Source organism: Rhinolophus sinicus, chromosome 1 (genome assembly GCF_057876585.1).
Source record: "Rhinolophus sinicus isolate RSI-liver-muscle chromosome 1, RSI-T2T, whole genome shotgun sequence".
In the NCBI taxonomy this organism is placed as follows: domain Eukaryota; kingdom Metazoa; phylum Chordata; class Mammalia; order Chiroptera; family Rhinolophidae; genus Rhinolophus; species Rhinolophus sinicus.
In genome coordinates this window covers 170,128,988-170,152,454 of record NC_142501.1, presented here as the reverse complement: position 1 = coordinate 170,152,454, position 23,467 = coordinate 170,128,988, and the positions used below count along the sequence as shown (strand labels likewise).

At 39.4% G+C, this 23,467-nt stretch overlaps 1 protein-coding gene across 8 annotated transcripts in view; it reads left to right on the top strand.

Moving 5' to 3' along the window:
* Positions 1 to 23,467, top strand: part of FAM13A (family with sequence similarity 13 member A) — a 284,523-nt gene that overhangs the window by 256,005 nt on the left and 5,051 nt on the right. For 7 of the 8 annotated variants that reach the window (XM_019741111.3, XM_019741109.3, XM_074323591.2 and 4 more), the window contains 9 exons: positions 4,216 to 4,429; positions 4,925 to 5,063; positions 5,952 to 6,033; positions 6,875 to 7,095; positions 7,744 to 7,827; positions 13,757 to 13,852; positions 15,225 to 15,308; positions 20,884 to 21,080; positions 21,651 to 21,752. In XM_019741111.3, coding sequence (XP_019596670.3) covers positions 4,216 to 4,429; positions 4,925 to 5,063; positions 5,952 to 6,033; positions 6,875 to 7,095; positions 7,744 to 7,827; positions 13,757 to 13,852; positions 15,225 to 15,308; positions 20,884 to 21,080; positions 21,651 to 21,752 — 1,219 coding nt within the window. The remainder of the gene's footprint in view (positions 1 to 4,215; positions 4,430 to 4,924; positions 5,064 to 5,951; positions 6,034 to 6,874; positions 7,096 to 7,743; positions 7,828 to 13,756; positions 13,853 to 15,224; positions 15,309 to 20,883; positions 21,081 to 21,650; positions 21,753 to 23,467) is intronic. The other variant, XM_074323597.2, reaches the window with a different exon arrangement.

Genomic DNA, 23,467 nt, shown 5'->3' with positions numbered 1-23,467 from the left:
TGCTTTCGGACTCTGGATTAGGGAAATGGTGCATTTGAAAAGGCCTCCCCTGGACCTTTACCTGGGACTTGTGACAGCCCTCTCAGAAATGGGGAAGGGATAGAAGACAGTCAGGGAGGATAGTGAATTAATAACCAATGAAGCAACTGCACTTACATGTGCAAATCCGTGGATCGAAGTTAGTAAAGCCCTAACTTGTTCCACACATTTATTAATGCCTTAAATGCAGCTTTTGATGGTCTACTTATTACATTGACAAATAGGGGCAATGCAGATACATGAAATATAAGAATTACAATAGAATTAATAAAGCTGCCTACTAAGGTTCCTTCTAACTCTGATAGTTTGCAAGACTGTTTGAACAATTTCATAGGACTACCATTGTTCTAAGGTTAAAATTTGGAACACCAAGGGAAACTTTATGAAAGGATTCCCCCAGTAAAGACCCTCCCCAGTGGGGCTGACATCACTGTATGTCTGGGATGTGCACCACCACCTAGCACCTGAAAGCCAGTATGACATCGTGCCAAGTAGAAATAACTCTAAATAAAATATAGTTGGAAATGACATGTGGAAAACATCAGTTCCCTTAATTCTGTGTGGATTTCTTAGAAATAAATCATCTCAGTAGCCAATTTTCTGTAGCATAATCAATGGATCTAGCCAGCTAAGCAGAGAGTATGTTATGTCCCAGTGACATTAGTCAGGGCTCTGTTCCCTCCTCCTGCAGTGAATTTCCTTTATTTCCATGTGTGCTGTAGTGTCTGGATTGGAATTCCCCCAGGACCTATTCTTTTTTATTACTTAGGTAGCAAGCATACAGCTTTTATCTCTCTTATTTCTGACCTGCTGTGATGTCAGCTGACCTGGGTGGATTAATGTTTAATAGAGAGACATGCCATACTTACGTCCAGAGTTCCTTGTGACAAGACACATGGCTAAAGTCAAAATCACTGTATCCTGAGAATTCTGGTCTAGTTATGAAAACACATTTATTTTATGTGGACCTTTAAGATGAAAATCCAATTTGAAGCCTCAAACCTTTTCTATTTTTCCCTTGAATAATTTTCTTGCAGTATCCTTGTCTATCTTATTGCTCTAAAATTACTGGTTAAAATAATAAAATATTTCCCAAACCAGCAATTGGGAATTGTTAGTGAGTGCATCCTCAGAACTGACTCTGTGCAGGTAATACAGTTTGACATCATAGCAGGTAATGCGATTTGACATCGTATCATGTACACACTGTTCTTTTTGCTTCCTTCTCATTTTTCTGTCGAGTGCCAACTATGAAAACATGAGGTAGCCTTGAATTTTTAGATCATTTCAAACTAAAAGAGAAGAAACAGTAGGTTTTATTGGTTCTTCAGTTATATTGATCTATGTATTACATGTAATTTTATAACTCTTGAATAGGAGCCTTAAATTATATAAGACTATAGAATAAAAGTAAAGAGAGAAAAAGGAGAGAGAAATCATCTAAACATTTCATGTTGCATAGGTGAGAAACCACTTCTGTGCTACATGCAGACTAATGATCAAACATACCTTTCTTCCTATTTTGTTAAATTCATAATGGTTTTACATTTCTTACTTTAAAATAAGTGAATTCATCCACTCCAACTATATGCTTTGAGAGAAAATGTCACCATAAGCTAGACTTTCTTCAGCTATGTATTTCATATATACCACTGGTGACATTAGAAAAACAACATTGGGTCTTCTTGTCAGTGAAGTGATTGGTCAAGAATGGAGCCACCTAATACAGCCATGCTAACAAAAAGGAACTCTGATGGGTGGCCTCGTGTGAGCCCCAAAGCTTCAGACAAGCATGATTCTGTTCCATGATTAGTATTTTATATTGAATTCAAAATCACAGTGTATCTTTTACTGGAGCCATGTTTGGTTAACAGTCACAGACATTTGTTTTGCAAACAGAGACCACGTAGTTGAAATCTTAAATCAAAGATTAATTGTGACATTTTTTAAAGAGATCTTCTGTTAGATTTTGACAGATTAAAGGGCTTCAGGATCTAAGGTAACACCTCTTCCAACTAAGTCTTGATGAGTAGAAATGTCAAACTAGCTAGCAGACCCATATGCCAATATCAACATCAGACTTTGTTTTGTCGTTGCTCTGTGTCCTGCTGAACCACCTTGCCCTGCACCCTGGTTGTTTTGCTCCTTTGCCTCTCAGTGGTGAGGTAATTGCCTGCTGCATTATTGTTCAAGCCATCTTACCCTTTCCCTGTCCTGGTTCCATTCATTTTCGTCCTTGCAGAAAATGACTGCTGTTTCATGAAATAGAAGATGTGATCTGATCAGTTTAGTAGTTCCACTTCCTGCAATGTCACACAACATTTCTATTATTTTTCAAGGGATTACATTGCACTCCTCCCCTCCTCCTTTCACCTCTCAGTCCGTTTTTTTTACTTTTATGTTGGCAGCTCTGAGCTGCTCGTATCTGAGCCCTGCCACTGAGGAGGAGCTGACTGATAGCGTTAGTACAAATGATGGAACAACACCTGTGCATCTCCTGCTTCAGCCAAGGAAATCTGCCAACATGTCCTCGACCACTTTTTGAGACTCCGTAGGCAAGACTGTGTCTTTAACACTGCTTTCATTTTTTCTTTTTTCATTTTCATTTTTTGGTTTTCTTTAAATCTTGAGAATCTGTGGACCCCATTCCACATGAAGTTAATTGTTTTTTAAATGTGCTTGTCTGTCCTACTACACAGTGGGGTCTTCAGAATTTTCAGACAGTCATCCTTGTTATTGAAGCACCTGGCACATTCTAAATTGAAGCACTGTCCTGGATCAGGAGATTTAGTTTCTGGTCCCAAATGTTGTCATTGATTAGGTATTTGCTCTTAACTTCTTTGGGTTTCAGTTTCCTTATCTGTAATCTGTTGGGTTGAATCAGTAGTTCTCAAAACCGACTGCATTTAGGATCACTTGTGCAGATTTTGAAAGTCTGTGTGTGTGTGTGTGTGTGTGTTACATATCAGAGCCCTCACCTAAAAATTGTGTTTAATTGGGTGGTGTGAGGATCTGTACGTTACGAGTTATTTACATCTCCCTGTGTGACCTTAATGTGCAGCCAGATTGAGAAATCACTAGATTAGATGATATTCAAGGTCTCAACCAGGTCTAGTGCTCTATTATAATGTGACCTTTTTAAATAAAATACTGAGTAAACATTTGTTTAAGGTGATTTTGTAAACTTTATAAATACTTTAATAGCTAAAGGAACAGTTCCATGATTCAAACTGTAGGAATCCCAGAATTTAAAATCATGGCCAAATTCTAGCCTTGTGTAAATCACAGTAATCCACAAATGTATTTAAAATGCATAACTTTTTTATATGCATAGAGTATTACAAATGAAATACCCTACGTAATCTGAGATCTATCTTTAAAATATATTAGATAAGATTTTTTTAATAAGGAATAGATTCAGGTGGGTCTTGCAGTAAATAGAAATAAATGTCACCCTATTCCCTCCCAAAATCACAAATCAGGATTTCGTGTTGAGTATATTTTCTTCTTAAAGATTCTCTACGATTTGTACAGATTTGTCCTTTGTAAGGCAGTCCTCTTCTTTTTTTGACTGATCTTCGTATTCCTCTTTCTTTAACTGTAGTCTTGAGCAGCTTCTGAACTGCAAAGCGTGCATCTTAAACATGGTAATCCCAACACACTAAGCAGAAGCGCACAAATCAGCTTAGTGAGTGACCTCCGTGGAAGGGGCAAACTCCTAAATGGCTCTCACATGATTAATGTGATGCCTTAGCTTGATTCCTATCCATCAGCGAAAGATGGACAGCCACCATGCCAGATCTCTCCCTCCCTGACACATTTGCATTTCTTTTCCATAAAGCCCTCACGTGGAAAAGTTCTTGTCAGTGATAGTGGGTGGGGGAGGTAGAAGCGTACACTTGGCTCTCCTCCTTCAGGCCTGTTCCTTAGGGCAGCCCTAGCGAATTCTCTCTCGAAAGCAAGTGAGGATGGAGATAGAAGGCAGATGATGGCTGTCAGATACATTTGGTGATTCTGGTCGGGACATACGTAGTATCCCTAGTCTGAACCTTAAATCTAAAATGAGAAACCATTCATTGCCTCTTAAATTCAGTGCTTTCTAATGCCTTCAGAAAACTTGGCTAACAGTTGTGCTTTGAAAAACAATTTTGACCTCTTACCTTCCTTATTTTCCAGAGCCCATCCCTACTTTGTCCTCATGGGAGCAGGAGAACGTGGACTCTGACGAAGCACACCTCTCCCCGCAGGCCGGGCACCTGATTCGTCAGCTTCTGGATGCAGACAGTGACCCCATGCCCTCGCCTCGGTTCTACGCTTATGGCCAGAGTAGGCAATACCTGGACGACACGGAAGTGCCTCCTTCTCCCCCAAATTCCCATTCTTTCATGAGGTATGCTTCTTTGTGCGGCTGGTAGGCAAATGCATCATCCGTAGGAAGGATCATGATGGTGCTGATAGCCAGTAACTTTCTTTAATTAAGTTGTAAGTCTGTGAAGGAACATGTTTGAAAGTCTTCCTCCTACTAGTACACAGGCTCCCCCGTAGTTGTTCAGTTGAACTGTGGCCCAACTACAACATCACATGTTGAATTTCCGTTAGAACCTCCTACCAAAATTCTCTCAAATTTAACTTTTAAGGTCTGCAGCAGACATTCAGTCCTAACAGTACTAATTATAAATGTAAGGTAGAAAAGTTTAGACCCACTGAGTAGGTGGGACATACAGAGATCAAAGTCAAAAAATGATTTAGTGTCAAATTTCTATGATTCGAGAGGATGGATACTGTTTTCCCCCTCCCCTCCATGCTGCATCCTCACCCCCCCAGCTCTTCCCAGCAGGCAGTGACTGACTGCTCGAGGAAGCTGACCCAAGTGTGTCCCTCACAGGCGGCGGAGCTCCTCTCTGGGGTCATATGATGACGAGCACGAAGACCTGACACCTGCCCAGCTCACGCGAAGGATTCAGAGTCTTAAAAAGAAGATCCGAAAGTTTGAAGACAGATTTGAAGAAGAGAGGAAGTATAAAGTAAGCGCCTTGGGGTGGCCGGTTAGCTCAGTTGGTTAGAGCGTGGTGCTAATAACACCAACGTGGCCGGTTCGATCCCCACATGGGCCACTGTGAGCTGTATCCTCCTTAAAAAAAAAAAAGTAATTGCAGTTTAAAAGGTTAAAAATTGCAAAACCCACAATTACTTTTAAAGTAAGTGCCTCCTCGCAACGTTCTCTTCGTCTTCTCTTCTCCCCAGACATGACATGCCAGCATATCAACAACTCATAAAAGTGATAAAAGGTTAAGAGAGATTTCTAGAGAATCTCAAAAGGCAATAAAAAATGGATGGTGAACCGTAATAAACCCCAAATATCGTGTATCAGCATTTTCCTTGCACAAGTGTATATTTACAAATAAATTGAATGCCTTAGTCTACATTTTGTAAACTTACCAGTGAGCAGGAATGGGAAAAATCATTAAGTGGAAGTCTTTTGTTTGGGTAAAACCTAATTCAAGATTATCTTCTAAAATTTCATTACTGCTGACCTCATTCTACTCTCAGCTCTTAGTATTTCCCACAAGAATAGCAAAAAGGTATTTTTCAAGGTGGTTGCAGTATAAAAAATCATATACCCCTCTGCTCTCTATTCTGTTAGCCTGGGGCCATGGACCTCATAGGAGTCTGTGATCATAAAAATCCAGCATTTTGCCTCTGAGGAAGTATGCAAAAGCATCAAAAATAACCAGATATAAAGAAGGATAATGGAATGACACCTGTGAAATTTGCTCTGATTGGTCGTGGTTGATTTCTTATTCCAATGGGACTCAACATTTCCTTCCTTTTTAAAACAAAATGATCATCAACTGCTTCTCCTTTTTCCGGCCCCAATTCCGAAGCATTTACTTTCGTTTTCCTTTTCTCAGCCTTCCCACAGTGACAAAGCAGCCAACCCAGAAGTTCTGAAATGGACAAATGATCTTGCCAAATTCCGGAAACAACTGAAAGGTAGGTGCAGTTCTAGACCTGTGGCATGGTTTCTGTAAAATAAACCAGGTTCAGAATCCATGATCTCACCTCCTGCCAAGTGCCACTGCTGAAATAGTCCAGGGAGGACAAGTTCCTTGAAGCCTGCTTCCCAGTGCTCAGAATTCAGGGGACACCTTCTCCATGTCTCCCCATGGCCTCAAACACAGGGCCCCCAGATCAGCTAAGATGAGAATTCTGCAGCATTTCTTCGTTTCCCTAAATCACTAATCTACAGATGATGGTTTTGATTCAGCAGTCATTAAGTACCTCTTTAATCCGAGGCTTTGCGTCCTATGATGATGTTAGGAGAAGACAGACAGAGACGAATACGAAAAGGATTTTGCCCCTCTCCCTCAAACACCTTGCTGGCTTTTAGGAGATAAAATCATATGAACAAACTAAATAGAATACAAAGTAAAAATAATTCCAAAATGAGGTACATAAACCACATAGGAAAAGTTGGCCAGCAGTTAGGTGCTAGATTGGTAAATCTCTTTAAACACTAAGGGAATGAGTATAGGAAGCCTTCTACCACATTCTGAGAACAGCAAACAGGTTGGTGTGGCTAAAGCATGGATATTATACAACAGTCAAAGCTTTCTTAGGAATTAGGGTTAGGGAAACTTTCCAGATAATCTAGAAAGACATTATCATTTTCTCGGGTTTTATGCATTAACCTAGGGATTTCAGCTAAGTATTATAATTAGATACCTCCTGAAACAAACATGGGGCTAAGCAATTATTAACACCACAGAAAAACAATTTGGGTTCAGCCGATATCAATTCTCATATATCTCCTCCCCCAAATCTTTTTGACTAGAGTCAAAACTAAAGATATCTGAAGAGGACCTAGCCCCCAGAATGCGTCAGCGAAGCAACACACTCCCCAAGAGTTTCGGTTCCCAACTTGAGAAAGAAGATGAAAAGAAGCAAGAGCCAGTAGATAAAGCAATAAAGCCTAGCGTGGAAGCCACGCTGGAATCCATCCAGAGGAAGCTCCAGGAGAAGCGGATGGAAACTAGCCGTCCTGAGGACATTAAGGTGTGATGATTCTGTGCAGACCCCGAGCTAATCCTAAACCATTCCACTCAACATGTTAGAAGTCGAAATGTAGGGCTTGCCACGTGGAAGAGTGATGATAGCGTGACGCTTTTTAAAACCTCCCACACTCTCATCTCCCACACTTGTAGATGTCTAAGGAAGCAGATGAAACCACTTCAGAGTGCTTTAACTGTAGGTACTTTGGCTTTTGACCGCAAATTGAAAGCAGAAAACTCTATTGTGCAGATTGCAGAACAAACTTGTTTTGGTTAATACATGGTTTGGTGACTCTCTGAAGTAGAAGGATTATAGACAAACCTTTAGGACTGTGTAACCTTAACTGTAGTCATTGCTTGGGACATTAAGCTAAGTCCCATGTGCCTCACAGCCTTGCTTACCTCGGTATCAACGCACCTTTGCTGCTACAAAGGGAGAAACAAGTAGCGGATGATTCTGCGGTGCAATCCGTATTTCTAGCAGGAGGTCGGAAAGAGTTGGTTCCTAAGTGAGCTTTGGATAGAGCTAGGAGGAGCTGTTACATGAGTATTCTTTTTGACCTTTAGGAACTTCATTGATCTAAAAATAGAAGTTGGAATGTTCACGAATGTTTTCCCCCTCTTGCATTTCTCTATCCTTGTGTTTACACAGGATATGACCAAAGATCAGATCGCTAACGAGAAGGTGGCTCTGCAGAAAGCTCTGTTATATTATGAAAACATTCATGGACGGCCGGTATGTGAATGCACTGAATTTTCTTTCTGATTGAGGTAAATTATCTGGCTTTAGAAATGGATCTTCTGTGTTCAGTATTTTACAAATGAGGTTCCCTATGTTTAGGAGATTACTGTATATTTTCACCAGAACTAGCTTTCTGAAGGCTAAACCTGTGATAAGCATTTTACTATCTGGTAGATGCTGAATTGAACTGAGTTCCACAGAAAAATTAGTTTGCAACTAAAATTAGTGACTAATGGCCTGTTTCAAGGAAACATGGTGGAGGGGGTCGGTAGAAACCAGTGCACAGAGCCCAAGAGTGAGGAGACTTCCCTGTCACTGCCCCCATGCACTGTCACTGTCCATAAGGATGTCCACTCTAGGCACCCTTGTCCATAAAACGCAGGTGCTGAATTAGAATGATCTGCCCTAAAATTCACTCTCTCTGCAATGCAGCTGCCACTAGGGTTTGTCCGTAGACACGTTCCAGCTACCATCCAGAACCAAAAGTGAGAGGAATCCAAAATATGGCTTTGCCTTTTCATAACAAGGAGCATTTGAGGCAATTTGTTAGTTAGCAAGCGTTCACTGAATATTTGTCCTTAGTAGCGTGATAGGCTTCTCTCTCCCTTAAGGAACTTGTAATCAGAGATCCTTATTAGTTACTCTTAGTAACCTATTCTGAATGTGGTTAAGAATCCAATAAAACAAACTCTTAAGAGCAGGTATAAGAAGCGTGACGTTTGTATTCACGGTAGGATTTTCATATTGCCAAAAAGCAGGGGTCTCTTTTCCAGTTTCAGCCATAGTTATGCAATGGAGATCGTGTTTTCATCTGAAATAGGCTCTTTTCAATAAAGAAGCTTCCAGAATAATGCACCAGACTCTAAGGTCTGTGAGAGCAGCAGGTATTCTGGGTTTTCTGAACCTGACCCTCAGCAAGCACAACACCTGACATCATATGCCCAGTAAATTATCCGTAGAATGCTTCTTCCCTGGTATTTTTGGTTCTGAATTTATCAGGTTTAAGTTTAAAAAATAATAAGCTGGGCTGATGATGATTGATTTTGCTGGCCTGTCCCTGCAGTGGAAAAATACTGGCGTTTTGGGATAATGGTCATGTTTCAAGCCAAGTTGTTTTTTTTGTGGGTTTTTTTTTTTTTTTTCTCAAGCCAAGTTGTGTTTTGGATTTTTTAAAGGCATTGAACCAAATAGTAAATGCACTGGAGCTCACATGTATTGTGAAACGCTGTCCTCCTCTACTGGAGTATTCACAGCTTTTAGAGTTGGAACTGAATTTCTTCTAACAGAACCGCCTTCCCCATGGTAGGCACCGAGCCTCTGGCCAACAGTCTTAGGTAAAGGAGGCGGGACTTGTGTGCTTTCCTTCTTTTCATTGTATGGATTCACATTATGACATTAATAGACTCCTTTAAAGACTTGCTTGCCTGAGGCCCTGAGATCTCTGTGCTGCGTTGTAGTCTGAACCTTACTGCAGGTTCAAAGAGTTGTGGGCTGTGGTATTTGTTGCTCTGAGTTGGGCACAGATTTTCTCATTCTGCCTGAACTGTGGCAACCTAGATTCAAAACCCAGCCCTGCTGAGACTAGCTCTGTAACTTTGGGGACTTAGGTAACCTCTCAGAGCCTCAGGGCTTTGTCTGTATAATAGGTGTCTGTTATAGGTTGTCATGGAGACTACATGGCATTACAGACACACACATTTACCTGTAGGCTGTCTCACACTGAGGAAGTGGAGCAGAGTGGTTTTGGTGGGGGAGGAGGGAATTGTACTGTAAATGATAGTTTTCACTTCTGTTACAGTTATAGGTTCTGCTCTTTGTGGCGTACTTCCTATGAAGTGATAGAATCAGGGGAAGGAATGCACATTTTTAGCATTCTTATAATTAGGAATATGAAATATTAGTTCTTGGCCCTACCTTCGTATTGCCCTTTCCAATGAAGGAAGAAGACCTTTTTGGGTAGGATTCTAGCATCTAACGGGGCAGTGAACAAATGCTCAGGGAGTGTATCATGTATTCCTGGTCCCGGGTCAGACTCCGCTTTTCGCTGGAACATGATGCTCCAACCTCCTCAGGAAAAGCAGAGTCCATTTGATATCTGGCCAGTCTAAAAATCAAAGAGTGAACTTTTCATTCTCAGATCTGTGCTGTTGCCATGGACCCTGGACTGTAAATAGCATTTGGGCAAACTCTTCTTAAAAGAAAAGTACACGTACTTCCAGAGTTAAACTGTCATTCCAAACCCCAGGTTTCTTAAGAAAAGCAGGTGCTCAGAGCTCATGGGTTTTTGCTGAGTCTATAGATTCTGATTTTAGAGGACACTGTCCAAATAGCAAGCCAAAATAATTATCTGCCACTTGCATACATTTTTTAAGAAGGCTGTTTGCTTTAACCAGGCACTCGACAGACAGACTGACACATATGAAAAAAAAGTCACACTCATTTACATACTAGCACATACTCCTAATTAATTATTATTAAAGTGCGTCCTTTTCAACATTTAAGAATCCCATCAGAAGACTGTCAGAGAGAAGCACAGCAGACAGTGGCAGCTTCCAGGATTGCCCTCTTCAGAGACCACTGCTTGCTGTCAGTGTAAAGGGGACAGGACGGGGTAACTGGCTCAGAGCTTCTGGGTTCTCCTTGAGTCTCTCCCTCATCGGTGTATTTTAATCTTGTGTTTTGAAACCTTGGGAACTAACATGACACTATCATATCATGTTAAATTTAAATGCAAATGCTAAAACTGTACATAAATACTCTCTTTTGGCTATCTGCTCTTTGGGATTATCTGATCTTTGCACATGAAGAAGGGAGAGTTGCCATTTTCCAAAGCAATGGGCCAAGAAGACAACAGTTATAAGAATCCATCTCATTTGTTTTCTCCTTCTTGCAGTTTATGACTCAGAGGTACCCTTCCATACACTAATTCAGACCACTTTTTGTTTTTCTAAGATTTTGAGGCAGTGTAGTTTCCTGTCTGTCTATGGCATGATTTTCCATGCTGATGTTCAGAACTAGAGATCTTTGTGAACTCAATATAGGCAGAACTTTCAGCTCGGAAGGCAAAATTATTTATATTAAGAAGACAACTTGGTCAAACCCTATTAGAGGATAATGCAACATTGTGACGCGTTGTTAAGATTCTACTTCACTTATTGTTTTACTGATTTGTGAATGGAAAGGAAACTAGAATGGGAGGCAGTAACCCTGGGTTCTTATCCCAGATCTATTGCCTTGGGCAAATCATCACCCTCTCCTTAATTTTACCATATTTAAAATAAAATATGCTTAATTTTATCATATTAAAAAAAACAGGGTGCTTGTAACTCTAATATTCCATGGTTCTAATTTTATCTTTGTCTTCATAGTAAAAACATCAATCATTATATTTTTCACCTTTGTGGCACTGTCCAGGTAACAGCACCCAAACTGATATTTCTTTAAGGAAGTTTTATTTGAGTCTAAGACAGAAACTATCACAGAAGATAAAGCAAGCAAATGCAGGTATCAACTCAGACCTTTGTGATTTCTGCCCAAGGCTTGCAACTATTTAAATATGGATAATTATTGGCTAGTGTTCCCTTTGTTCCTTGAAGTAGTGTCCGAGACTTACAAACCAAAGCGGATGGTAAGAGATCGGTAGATGATGATTTATTTTAATCAAAAGCAAAGAGAGAGTGGAAGGTGCTGTCATCACCCATTAGATCTCCATAGCTGGATTTTTATATTGTCTTGATTTGTGTGCAAAAATACATCTTAGTATTAACCCTGTTTCCACACATTGGAAAGCCATTCACAACTACCACTTAAATGAAAATTAAAGGTTTGAGGCAAGAGTAATGGAAGTATGTTGAAAAGATACTACACGATGTGCTTGGCCTAAAGTCATTTCCAAGCAATTATGGATCATAAAGATTTTCTTATATAAATTCTGCAGTTTACCCATCAGGAAACCAAGGTTCAGAGAACTTTCCTGGCTCCATTTAAAGGCCTGTTCTTGGCTAGCAGCGGAATCCCTAAGAGCTGATGACCCCCAAAATTTTCCCATGGTCCACTCAACATCAGCCGGCCCTTTTTGACAGTTCAGCCAAGGCCCTGCTTTGTTTGTCTAATTATTGGTTAGCTTTTGGCTCTGTTCACAAATCCAGCACTGACAGTTGTATGCGACATGGATTTATGATGGGTGAAAGCTGTATTAACTTTTAGTATCACCAAACCTATGGCTTCAGATACATATAATGAAAAAAATACTGGTGCAATTCAAGTAGTATTAATTCTTTCCACACATCAGACTTAAAAATCTTTGATACCGATATTCTTGATGTTTAGATACTTCTGTTAAATGCCTGTGTTAACTTTGGTGGAGTCGTGATGAGTTGTAACTAACTCCCCATGGTCAAAAACTGGATTTTGTCAGATGATTTACAAGTGATTAGTTCCTGAGGGTCATTAATTTAAAATATGAGCAATTCCTAGAAAATCTAAATATCAGTGTCATAAGCCAAATAATTAAGCCAGTTATCTTCTTCTTCTACTCTAACTAGAAAATTTGGTTTTTGAACGAAGAATTAGATAGGAAATTGGTTTCTGTCAAGTTTGCCATATCTGGCTGATTTTACCAGTGAAGTTTCCTCTTATAAGCCAAAGATGTTTCTGCCAAGCAACTAGTAATAGGATGTTAGTCCACAACGGGGAAATGCTGCCTTCTTATTATTGTTTTTATTTTTAGTATGTCTTTTGGTCACTAAACCATCTATTGTTTATCTTGCACAATATTATATTGCACCACATGTCATGTATTCACAATAACTTCATCTGCAACACATTTACCGGATACATCTTATATTGAAAGAATTATGTGTCCCAATCCTAAACTTTGTCGTCTTACATGTGAAATTGTACTAGTCACTCTATTTCTGTTCCTCAGACCTATTTGTGGCTGTTGTTTAACTTTCGTTGAAGGGTAACATAAATACAGAAAAGAGCCCAGGTTATAAATATATGCCTTGATGAATTTTCATGAAGTAAACAAATCCAGGTAACCAGCATCCAAATTAAGAAATATAAAGCTGCCAAGCCCCTGGGATCCCCTCTCATGTCCCCTTCCCATCCATACCATGACCTCCCACCCCACCGAAGAAAACCACAAAGGAGAGAGTGAGCAGGTCTCCCAGAATGGGAGATGTTGGAAGAAGGCTGCATAGGAAAATTGCCAAACCAGGGCATTTCCGGGGCAGAGGGAAGGAGACAAGCAGGTGTGAGACAACCTAATCTATCTCCGCCTGAGGTGTGATGGGGGGAAGAGAAACAGCAGATGATGAAGGGGATCAAATACTATATCAAATACTATACCAGGGAGTTGGGCTTGATTCCTCCCCGCTGCCTGTAGAGTCAGCCCTTTAAACGATTTTAAGCGCTGTGCTAGATTTCAGGTATAGGGGAATGAATCCACGTATTCAGTCAGCAGGTGTGCCTTGAATACTCACTGTTAGCCAGAATCTTGTCTTTAAAAACAAAATTTCATGGGGGAGAAAGACATGTAAAAAAAAATTGATTACAGAACTGCATGGTAATTATTATAACAGAAATACATCCTTTCTTCCCTGAACCGTGAAAATAGTAAATTGTCCAGGAATTCTGAACCTTGAGGAGTTTTAAACAGGGAACTGATAACAATGATCATAGTTTTGATTTAGGAAAAGCAGTACTGCTAATAGAGTGATTGCCAGAGTGCTCTGCAGCTGAAGTCGATGTTTGAAACATTCGCTGACTAAATAATGTTATCAGTTTAAATAAATTTTGTGAGAATGGTGAGACTTCAGTTGAATCATCAGTACTTCCTCTAAGCCCAGAGCATGCTGGGACAGCTGGTAGCCTGATCACCAGGGGCAGGCTTCTCAGCTCTCTTGTTCTTGCTTTTCAGGTAACCAAGAATGAACGTCAGGTTATGAAGCCCCTATATGACAGGTACCGGCTGGTGAAGCAGATCCTGTCCCGAGCCAACACCATACCCATCATTGTGAGTTCACCACCTCTCTGTAGTTGATTACTTGGTTGAATGGGCCCTGGCTGTCTCAATAGGGCCCTCACCTGCTTTCTCATTGCAGAACAGTCTTTAATAGTTGAACTTACCATTGATATCTTTGGCCCATAAGCTTGAGGAATGAAGACTTTAGTAAAGACTTCTGAGGCTACATTTGTCAAAAATGAGCAAATCTGAAGCTAATAGAATTTTTTTTTTCTTTTGGGAGTCATACTTTGGCCATATACATCCATCTGACATGTGCTGGGCCAACTCCCCCATCCTTCCTTAGAGACAGAGCACCAAGGGGGGCGGGGGGGGGGCTGTACTGTCTCCAGGCTTCTCTGGTCCTAAGAGCCTTCTGTTAATAGTCTTGTCTCCTGCTCCAAAAGGATGCCCTCAGGAATCCTATCCAGGGGAAATCCCTCTAAGGAGCTCAGGAGAGTGAGCCTCCTCTTTTTGGAGGATGTAGAGAAATGCAAAGTTGAAGAAAAGGAGGGAGGCTCATACTGTGAAGGTGCTCTCCGTGCCACCAGCCTTGGATTTAGCCGCTTTTGGCCTCTGAGCTCCGGTTTTGTCAGGAGTAGGGAGCAGCGCCTTGCCCTCAGCTCTGGGAAAGCCTGTCAGGCACTGGCCTGTTGGCTCTCCCCCTTCAGCCCAGTCTCCGCTTCCCCCGCCCCCAGCCATGAGTGCAGTGTGAATGCCCGTCCATCTCCTGGGGACTGGGTTTCCTTTCCTTTCGGTGCTCTCCTCTCCAGGGACCCGGGGCCTTAGGCTTTTTAGTAAGCAGCCACATCCCCGCTTATGTGGTTGCTGAACTGCATATTCATCTTAGCTGCTGCACTTCTGTTCCTGCTTTAAATCTCGTCGTTTGTTTCTAACCCTAAGGTATGGTCTTTATGTAGCTTTTAACTGTACTACTACGTAGTTCATATGACTGAGGAAGGGTCCAGAGACCTCAGGCAGGTGTGTTGGAAGAAAGCCACTTGTCTAGAAATTTCCTGCAGAATAAATTAGTAAACTAACCAATAAAATGATTATAGCTAAGGAATAGTTTTCATTTTTCAGTTAGGAACCCTTCGTGTCCCTAAATTTAGGTGAATGGACAACAGAGAAGTCAGATAACCTTTGTACAACTTGGTGAGCTTATGTTGTTATAGTTAAAGTTTATTACAGTTCAAATGTTCTTATATTTACTGTGATTAGGGTGGAAAGCGGGTGGGGAGGCAGGTGGTTCTCCTCAGGTTAACATGCCTGTATGCTGTTCTTGCTCTCATGGGAGCTGCTTGGTTGTGGGGTAGCTTTTTGAAGAGCTGGTGGGAAAGGGGAAGGGTTCGCAATGTAACCTACCTGTTAACACCTGTCGCAGGGTTCCCCCTCCAGCAAGCGGAGAAGCCCTTTGCTGCAGCCAATTATCGAGGGTGAAACTGCTTCCTTCTTCAAGGAGATAAAGGTGAAGACCTCCAGCTGCTAATCACTTGCTAAATCAGCCTCAGTTCCCTCCCTTGGTCCTGTAAATGAGATGGGTTGTGATGGGACCTTTCCGTGATGGCTTCTTGTAGCATGCCCTAAAAATCTGCACATAACCAACTTTGAACAATCCCTTTTTATTTCCGTTATAGACTAGCTGATTTACTTAGTTTCATTTCATTCTCTGCCTTTTGTTTTGTTTTATTCTGTTTTGTTTGCTATTGTTTGTTTTGTTTTCAGGGATGATTGTTTTGTTTTCACAATATTTTCAGTTCTGAGGATTTTTTTTGTTTTGTTTTGTTTTGCCTATTTGGAGAATGGACTTTTATATATTTCAAAATTTTGTTAAATTAGTTCATTGGATAACTTTTTAAAAAGAATCCTCATTTACTGAGTTTATAGAAAAACCAAAATCAACAAAGACCATATATCTGTTATTTTTTTATTATGTGAGATACATATATGTGTGTGTGTGTATATATATATATATATGTGTGTGTGTGTGTGTGTGTGTGTGTGTGTGTATATATGTGTGTGTGTGTGTGTGTGTGTGTGTGTGTGTATATATATATATATATATATGTATATATACATACGTATATGGACAAATATCTTAGCTGTCTTTGGCAATTTTGCTGGTAGTTTCACCCACCCTACCTCCCTCACAATTCTCCGGCACATTTAGTCCTCAGTACTAATTTTATAATCTCTTCTTGATTGGTGAATGTAGTGCTGTGACCAGCAGTCACTAGAACATGTGCTCGGATTTTTTTCCCCCCAGTAGTAATTATGGATTTTATACAAATAATCCTTGTCCTCAGTGACTACTTTTACTAGATTGGGAAGTATAACCTGTGCCCATAGATCTGTGCATCTCTGCAGGGACCTAATTGGCCTGGACTAGGCTCAGCCTCTTTCATATTTGTGTTTCTAGACAACTGAGCAAACTGGACGGCCTTATACCAAGCTCTAGAGTTGAAAAATCAACATCAATAATTTTTTAAACATCAGTGATTATTTTTTAGCAGTTTTTTAAGTCAGAAGGGGGAGTAAAACCAAAAGCAAAAATGAATTTTAAGAGTCTCCCAAAAAAAAAAAAAGTTTCACCTGTCATATTTATGTGACAATTACAAGCATGGGTGGTTAGGAATAATTATTTCAGAATATGGGGGCCTCATTCCTACAGAGGGACGCCAGTTGAGAACCATTCCATTTTCTTGCCTAATTGGCATCATTATAACTGAGGTAAGATACCAGAAGTTATACAGTCTTCTGCTTTATTTACTCTATTCCTTTTCTTACCTCTGAGAGGTCTTAAATACTTCATATACCTAACTTTAAGGTACTAGGCAATGATTGTGCTCACTATTCATATTATTTTAAATAGAATTTGTTTTATGAAAATGTTCTAAATGTGAAATTTAGATGAATATACTATATTATATCTTAAAAATTAGAGCTATTTTTGTACAATAAGACTTGATGAAATAAGACACATTATGTGTAGATGGTAATTTCACCGAAGGATTAGATCACTGTAATTGAAGAAATTTGGACAATTGTAGGTATGAAAATTCACGTATTTGTCTTAGACTCATGTGATAGAACTGTTACCAGATTAAAATGTGATCTTTAACACATCCAAAATATGACACTTAATAATTGCCTTATTAAACAAATGGAAGACATTCTAATGATGCTCTTTTTGAAAGAGGACTTTCTTCCAAATCTTCTCCTTTCAGTTTATTTTTTTTTCACAAGTATATTTTGGCCATGGCTCTTCTACTGGCTCACATGATGGTCAGGCTTTCTGATAATTTTGCAATGATTACATTGCTTTTGTAAATATGCTTTCTTTTAGTTCATTTTGTTCCAATTGACCAGGCTTATTATTAGCATGTATTTGTTTTGTACTAATTCTTGGCAATCCTAATACAATTTAGAACTTGGTGTGTGGGCAGATAAGAAGATTGTATCTAAGTGTTAAAAAAAAAAAAAGAACGATTTCTGGTTTTAAATAGGAGGAAGCCAGCTGTGTGTGAAATAGAGCCAGCTCAAGTTCTGAGGCCCTAAATCTTCCAGCCCCAAATCCTAGAGGTCATCTAGTCAGTTCTATCCAACGTAAAAATTTCCTCTAAGACTTCTCTGACAGAATAGAGACACTGTCCCTAAGAAGTGGTTGTATCTTCAAGTTTGATAAGTTTACAGCAACTGGGAGAGTAAGGTCACTCATTACAGGACTAGACATCAGTAATAGCCAATACCTCATATTTTATACTTATCATTTTAAAAATTATAAAATACATTATGTAATATGTAATTTTAGAAAGTATAATAAGTCTGATAAGGATAAAATATCACAGTTAATGAACATAATTTAAAACTATAATATTCATAGTTATTAATATATCACTTTCTACTTAATAGGCTAAGTTTTCCCTCTGGGACAACATGGAAGAAGCAGAGTGCTTCTTCCATGAGAACACTTCATATATTTATGGTCACCTGCCCTGCCCACTCCCACCCATACCCTGTGAATATTTTTTCTCCAAGTTCTTAACTACTTCTTATGTGATAACGGGTTCCAGACCATTCGGCAGTCTAGTGACTCTGCCTTATATGCACATACCAGTTTATATCCCTCTTGAAAACCGATACCCAGAACTGTACACTATTCTAGATATGGTTTAACCAGTAAGGCGGTAGATCAAGGACTAGTCCTGAACTCGATCTAAGGCCCTTCAGTTCTTTAACTCTGTGACTACATGACTGTCAATGGATTGTGAGTTCCTTTTAGTCCTTCCATAGCACTCTCTCCACTTCACTGCAGACATTTTGGGCTGGATAACTCTTGGTTGTGGGGACTGGCCTCCACTCAGTATGTACCAGTCCTGCACTTCAACCACCTCCTCCCCAAAAATGTCTCCAGACATTTCCAAAGGCCCCCTAAAGGGCAGAATCACCCTCAGTTGAGAACCACTGCATGTGACCCTCTCTCATTGTTGATTTATGCAGTCCTCAGTTTCCTTTTCCATGGATTGTTTATTGTCTGTGTATCCAGCTTTTTATCTTCCTAACGTATTTAGAGGACCTTAAATTTTTCCAATTAATTACTTTTCATACTTCTATTCCAGCCTTATGAAATAGATTAAATCTAGATTTTGTATTGCAATATACCAGATATCCCTAACCCACCTTCTGTTACCTACATGTTTTAAGTGACTGATAAATACTGAGTAAGGCAGAGTCAGGTAAAAAGCCTGCTATAGACTTTTCTCCAGATTCACGTCTCCATCGTATCATAACTGCACAGATTTTCACAGCCAGCTTTCCTGTGATAGGTCAGCTCACCTCATTCTTTCTTGAAATCAGTTATTAGGCCAATCCTATCAAACAAGGGAAAATGGGTAGTTTTCATGATTTGTTTTTAAGGAGCCAGTACTAGTCACTGTTGATCATTGTTCTTTATTAATTGTTCGTACATTATCTATGTATTGAATCCTTCTAGAATCTATCCAATATTCACAACAACCTGGTATTCTTATAATTTCAAGATCTATTTTGGCTGTTTTTCTTTTTTCCTATGATTGTCACAGCTTACTGAGATTAGTTTTGTTTGGCTTCATCTTAAAAAACATTGAGTTCTCACGGTGTGTAAGACACACTCTCACATTTTTAAGTTCTCTCAGGACCATGGGATATAACTGATAAGGCCTAGACACCTGATTTCGTTTTTTATGTGTCTGGGGCTTTAAAACTCTCTTAATAGTAGTTTGTATTTCTCTTTTAAAACTGAATTACTAGACTGTTTAACAGACATTTATTGAGCATCTACTATATGCAGGAATTTGCCAAGTTCTGGGGACCACAATGTTCAGACAGGTCCAAGTCCCTGCCTCCGTGGAATTTACGGTCAGGTGGTTCTACCTGATCTTCCTCATCCAGGGAAGGGGTGGGGGTAGGAAGCAGCAGGCTGAGCTGCGCCGCCTGTGTGCCAGGGGCACCTTATCAGGTACTGACAATATATTACCTCAGTTACTTCTTATGAAGACTTCATAAGTGGGAATTGTTACTTCCGCTTACAAAAAAGAGAAACTTATTAATTTAAAAGTCATGTTTACTTTGTTAATTTAAAAATGTTTTTAATAATTTAAATTTTTAAAAATTAATAATGAGGCCCTTACTTCCATGGACCAAGCAAAGATATTGAAGATTTGAAGTCACCCCAGAGAGAATCTGGAAAAGCCACTAGTTTTTGCCAATGTTGTCTTCATAACCGTACTTTCATTGTGGTTATGGAATGGGCCTTGTCTGTTGTTTTGTTTTGCCTGTTTGTTTAAATTATTTCTCTTCAGAGACACTATGATAGACATACCAAACTTTATGTAAAGAAAACCCACTGCGTGCTTGTGCTTTGACCACCAGTGGTAACTACTCCTGCATCCTGAGGTGAATTTGCTGCATGGGCACTTGGTTTAACTAGAACAATTGATGTACTTCCTGGTGCACATGTAGCTGTACTCCTAACCAATTTTGTTATTTTCCAAGATACTTGGATATTTTCTCCTGGTCTGACTAGACATTTTGGCGATAAATTACTTTTAAAATCTTTCAGACTGATATTATTTCTTTTTTAGACTTACATAGCTTTAAAATTGGCACTACAAAATACTAATTTGATGCCATTGTTTTTATGATTGCATTATCATCAAGACAGAGAATATGATACTTTTCTTAGATACTGAAAAATACAGTGAGCCCTTGGAAATTCCTTGAAAAAATGGCAGATTTATGATTCCAATCACGGGAAGATAAGTGTTTTGATCTCATCAAAAATTCTCTAAGGGGCAGCCGATTAGCTCAGTTGGTTAGAGCGCAGTGCTCTTAACAAGGTTGCCGGTTCGATCCCCTCATGGGCCACTGTGAGCTGTGCCCTCCACAACTAGATTGAAAAAACTACTTAACTTGGAGTTGATGTGTCCTGGAAAAACACACTTAAAATAAATGAAAGTTAAAAAAAAAATTCCCTAAGATTTTGTGTTTTATCCAAGCAACTATTAAGTATTTTACAATTTCAACTCTTAAATAGAAAGGGCTATATTGTTAAATTTCTGAGAATGTTTATAGCTTAATAAAAAACATTTTCTGAGGTATACAAGTAATGCAATCCTGAAAGCACTGATGACTGATGGTGGATTTTCTTATGTGTTTTCACAGAATGGGGAATTTTTAGATTCTTTTGCTTCATTTGATTAAGGGTATAAATTATGATGGTTGTTCCTCCCTATCCTCAGCCTTGACAAATGTTAATTGTGATGTCCACTAACTTTGTTGTATTTTTTTCCCTGTTGAGTGACTGTGTTTAGTGTTTGTGTTACTTACTGTGTACGTACAGATGTTTAATAACATATTCATGCTGTGCATATGTATTGCTAAATGTCGGCCTAGAAAAAACTGTATGGTGTCTGGATAATTGAAAGATCATTAAATGATATTTGTGATGAAAGAGTGTCAGAAAAAGTAACCAGATTCTGGTTGGGGTTGTTTTGTATCTCCAGGAAGAAGAGGAGGGTTCAGAAGATGATAGCAACACAAAACCGGACTTCACAGTCTCTCTGAAAACCGATTTCAGTGCCCGTTGCTTTCTCGACCAATTTGAAGATGATGCTGATGGGTTTATTTCCCCAATGGATGATAAAATACCATCAAAATGCAGCCAGGACACTGGGCTTTCAAATCTCCATGCTGCTTCAATGTATGTCGTTTTGGTGTTGAAATGTTTGGGTGAAAATAACTTTCCTACATATTATTTTAGTCTTTGTACTTAAAGTGGCTGACCAAACACAGACTTACCTGGAGTGCGTCTGTGCAGATAAAACAGTGAATTTTTTTTATCTTCTGGCTCAGTTTCTGTATGTGCTTCAGCCCATGTTATTTGAGGGAGCATCTGAGATTTGCTTAAACAATCAGAATGGCTCTATAAATGGCATCGTGCGGTTCTGTACTCCGCAGCCCATCGTTTAACACTGAGCACAGATGTCATCTCTTTCTTTCAAAGCAAAATACGACAAAGCACCATGGAATTTCACAAACCCTAAGGATTCCTAAGTAGCAGGAGCCTTGTGGGAGCCCCAAAAGCCATAGCTGTTGTCAGTATTTCGAGGAATAGAAAACATTCGTTCCTGCTGACCCTCAGCTCCCACAACGGTTTTTGCATTTATGTGTTTCCCACTTTGTCCACAAACCCTATCGAGTTGCACAGTCATTACATTTATGACAATTCAGATTTAACTCAATTTGCTTGATATTTTTCTGCCCCTCTTAGACCAGAACTCTTGGAACACCTTCAGGAAATGAGAGAAGAAAAGAAAAGGATTCGAAAGACACTTCGTGATTTTGAAGACAACTTTTTCAGACAAAATGGAAGGTAGTGCATGGTTTTCCCTCCCTCGCCCCTTCTGCACACACATCCTCTTTTTTTTCTGTCAGGTCTGTGCGATGCCTCCCAGGTGGGAACCGCTGTGCATCCTCCCTGTAACCTAGCCCTCAGGTTTGTTGTGCCCAGGGCCCCTTCGAGGCTGACTGTGAGATGGTGAGGTTTGTGTGGTCCTTCAGGAAGAAACGCTTCTTGGATAGTATCCAAGACTGATGTAGACTGAGCTAACATTTGTAAAACTCACCTGTCACATCAAATTCTAATCTAAAATGAGCAGCTTGAAGCTATGTTTCCAGTCGACAGCACCGGTTTGTTTTTGTTTTTTTGTCTTAAGAAACTGGAAAGAGAAATAAGGAAAGGACTCTAAATCTTGCTGGGTTTTAAGCACATTTTAAAAGCAAAGATGGTAGTTGTTAAGTTTGAATGAAAAATATACCAGAAGCAGTAAATCCACTGATTACTAGGGTACTTTCCACCAGTGAGTTTTAAAGCATAATGGAATCCTTATGTAACACTATCCTGAGGCTTAGTGTTCCTTGTTTGCAAGCAACTACACACAGAGTGAGCAAGAGGCAAGAATAGATTTGCATCTCTTACATTGGAGTTAAGTTTTATCATTTTAAATTGATTTTGTTTTAATCCAAATTATCTAAACAGTGTAAATATAGTTTCTCTTTAAGTCCCCTTTCATACCTCTTGAAAGTATTGAGAAACAAAAGGACCATAAAAATTAACTATGGCATTTAGAATGTGTTGTATTAGTTTATTTCAATTATTGTTAATTTTAAGATCTCTGATTTGGCTTTGTCCTATAATGACTTTCTCAATATTTATCAATATTATACCGAAATACTCGCTTTTCTTTCTCCTTGTGTTCAGGATATTTATATATTTACGTATTTATATTTAGAAAATATAGATAAGCAGATAAAAGAAATAATACCCAAAATAATAATACCCAGAGATAAACCAGGATTAATGTTTGGATGTTTCATTCTAATCATCTTTCTGGTTTGGCATATTTTTGGTTTGTCTGTTTCTCTGGTTAGTCATAGTATGCACAGGTATCCTATGCATGAGGAACTATATATAATTATATAAGTTTCACGAGGATTCAGAAAGTATAATTGATGGGAATGAATAAACATCATACAGGTTTAGAACTCTGAGGGACTTCAGATCTCATAAATTCTGGCTCCATCATTTCCTGTCTGAGGAGAGTGAAGCCCCACAGAGGACACAGCTGGGCCCCGACTCCCACTGCTCTGCTCCCTTCACTGCCTCACCTGAGAAGCTATCTAGAATCGCTTCCTTGAACAAGGCAAGGCATGAATAAATAAGTTTATTTTAGTGCACTGAACCAAATAAGTCCCATGCTATTGCCTTTTTCATGTTTGTCCTTTAATAAAAAGAAAAGGAAGCCTGGTGTTTGAATGTTTGACATGTGCATTTCAAAGTGAAATGAGAAGCAGGACTGTACCACCCAGTAGCTGAGAGCAGTCACTTTGCAATGAGCCTGACTTTCCGTCCCTCTTTCAGCGTTTGTAAAATGGGGGTAATAGCACCACTTCATTGAGTTCTCCTGAGGGTTGTATTAGATCGTGGAGACAGATCCCCTTAGCACAGTGCTTGACCCATAATAAGCTCTCAATTAATACTTGTGCATATAAAAAGTGTGCATATAAAATTAGTAAACCATAAAGCCT